This window comes from Drosophila tropicalis, unplaced genomic scaffold, assembly GCF_018151085.1.
Source record: "Drosophila tropicalis isolate 14030-0801.00 unplaced genomic scaffold, ASM1815108v1 contig_859, whole genome shotgun sequence".
In the NCBI taxonomy this organism is placed as follows: Eukaryota; Metazoa; Arthropoda; class Insecta; order Diptera; family Drosophilidae; genus Drosophila; species Drosophila tropicalis.
The window spans coordinates 6867571-6870424 of NW_027173353.1; the positions used below are offsets into that span (position 1 = coordinate 6867571).

Here is a 2854-nt window from a genome sequence, read left to right on the forward strand (position 1 = left end):
AACAATAAGAAAAGCTATTCCAACTAAAGTATTTCTTTTGGTAACGCAAATTCAAAATGAACAAAATGGGAAAATCAATCAATTACAATGGATTTGCCATATGGCATATTCTCATACACCCAAATGAATAAATTCTGTACTATTGGTAAAATCAATGTGTGCTCGTCAATTATTCTGAACTTAATTACTGGTTGAATTGAACTTTAATTTCGAATGACAATATTTAGAAAAAGAACAAAATATCCACATGCATGCATAGACAATTAGACAGTCAGACAGACAGACACACTGACTCGTTGTAACTAAAGTTGTTCTATTTTATTCAAATGGTTTTTATGTGTATTCGGTACCATTGATTACCGCTGTCTAATTGTGTGTATCATTTGTTAGCACTTTTATTTGTGTGATTGTGTTTTGTTTTGTTTTGGCTATTTTTTGTTTTTTTTTTTTTTTGTTTTTCATTAAAACAATTTCACATTGGCTTCAATTAGCAGGCCATAAAATAAATTGGTAAATGCCATGGTATAAATAGTGAAAACGGATGACTCTTTGCTCCACAGTTAAGCGCAAAGCATTGAGACTAAAAGATATCGGGCGACGGTAGACAAACTGTTTTTAATTGCAAATGCCAATATATTCGATAAATATTAAATATTTCAATATTTAAATATGCATATTATATACATGGAGTCGCTGTTGTTGCCGTTGCCGTTGCTGTTGATGTTGGTGCTGGTATTGCCGCTGGGCACGCACTTAACTGAAGCGGCGGCGGCTGTCCGGGAAGGTGGCTGGATAACCGCAGCTGTTGACAAGGAAGTGGCGCCAGTTGGTGATGTAAAAACGGATTTGCTGTCATTGGAGCAGGAAATTGGCGGCTCCATGGAGTCACAGCTGAGCACAGCGGGAGTAGTTGGTGAGCAGAAGGGAGAGCAGAATGGAAAGCGTCGAGTTGCGCGTGGTCTTTGGTTTAGCGGCGGTCTCACTGGCTATCCCTTTGGCAATTGGGGAAGTGGTTATGCTTGGTCATATCCCGGTTATGGATATTATGGTGGATTGCCATACAATGGCAATGGCAATGGCTATGGCTTGGGCTTGGGCTATGGTTATGGTGGCATTGGCTATTATCCCAGTTACTTGGGTTATCAGAAAATAATCTTGGGTTGATGTTCACTTAGCCAACCAAAAGGATACACTCTTCAATGCTGAGATTATAAATAATGTGCAGTTGTGGCCCTTAGGGCATTCGGTCGATTGTTGTTGTTGCTTGTATTATTATTGTAAGATACTTTTAAATTAATTTACCGGACATAAAAAGTTGGAGCTAAGTTTACGCTCTCTTTTTTGTGTATTTTTTTTCGTGATAGAGAAAAGAAAAACAAAATGAAGGCGAGATGAAATTGCACAATTTATATTCATTTTGCTGTTTGCCTTTGGTTTGGGTTGCTTTTTGGGGCACAGATTTTGCATAAATCATTTCACAGCCACCAAAATGAAACGCGTAACATAATTTTTAACCCTTGATCATTTTTATTTTTTTATGACAAGCATTTTCGTTTGACTTCCATGCCCTCAACCCATCAAAAAGCTCCTCTCTGTCTCTCCCTTACTCTCATCCTTCCACCAATTATTTCTGTTGTTAAATTTCTTGTTGCTCTGTGTTTGTCTCTCTGTGTGTCTGTGTGCCACAGTGAAATGCAAATAAAGCGGATCAAAAGTTTGCTGTTAAAAGAAGATTAATTGCAATTTGGTGGCAGGACCGCTCTCATACCAAACAGTTCAAAAACCGATGGAGACAGGCAAAAGTTGGCGGAAAAGTGAAAAAAAAGGGGGAAAAACCGGTGAGCCAGGCGTTTGGCCGATGGTAATTAAATATTTTTAAGCTGTAAATGGTTTCCATTTGCGTGCTGTTGTTGCAATCAATAAATTCATTAAATAAACTCCCATCAACATCAAAAGCAAAAGCAAAGGCAACAGCAACAACAACAACAAGAATAAACATTTACTATAGAGTTTTAGTTTCAATTGCCCTTTTCATTTGTTAATTGTTGTTCTATAAGCTTTTATACAGATGTTATAGTAGTTTTTTCCCCTCCTTGTTGCCCTTATTTCAAGTGCTTATTTGTTATTCAATTTTTACAAAACGTTTTATTGCTGACTATGCCGTTAGAGTATCATCATCATATTGAAGTAAGAGTTTTAATCCATTTGTATAAATTATGATTTTTAATTTGCAATTCATGGTTGTTTTTTTTTTGTCCTTTTCTTTTCATATTTATTCTACAGTTTATATGGGGTATATTGAATTTGTCTAAACCTATTTAGTGCCTATTAGTGTCAGCTAACCAAAAAGTCTTAAATGTTGTCTAAAGAAATTCATATCCTAAATGTCTTTAAAAAAATTGTATATTAGTAAGAACTTTATAGAAATTTTGAAACTGTTCTTGGACAAATTTGTAGGTAAGATATTTTTCAGAATCCAAATTGATCCAAAGATCCACAGAATGTAACCAATACGAACTATCTTTGGTTCTAATATCGATTTACTTCTGAATATTGTGACACCTAAAAGACATATTCATATCCTAGAATATCCTAGAGTAATTCACAGTCAATGCAATTTCAATTAGTTGCTATTTTTTATGCATTTTTTTGTAGAACCAAAGGGAATTTGTGTTCTGATGACATGACACATTTCTTGTATGTTCAAATTATAATAAAAAAAAAAAGAAAAAAATTTTATTAGGCACAAAAGAATTTTAAAATTGATTTTTACAAGGTATGATTATGGCTATGCCTGATGTTTAATTAGACACTCTGAAAATAAATTAATTAAGATTTGACTATACCTTTTCAC

At 34.5% G+C, this 2854-nt stretch overlaps 1 protein-coding gene across 1 annotated transcript; it reads left to right on the forward strand.

Annotated features, from left to right (window-relative positions):
• Window positions 1-684: 684 nt before the first annotated feature.
• Window positions 685-1164, forward strand: LOC137581977 (heterogeneous nuclear ribonucleoprotein A1). Its single transcript, XM_068296394.1, has one exon. The coding sequence runs from the start codon at window positions 685-687 to the stop codon at window positions 1162-1164; it is 480 nt and encodes a 159-aa protein (XP_068152495.1).
• The last annotated feature ends 1690 nt before the right edge of the window (window positions 1165-2854 follow it).

What these genes read in the sequence shown, in the direction of transcription:
- LOC137581977 (XM_068296394.1), top strand. Translation starts at nt 685, where the DNA reads ATGGAGTCGCTGTTGTTGCCGTTGCCGTTGCTGTTGATGTTGGTGCTG.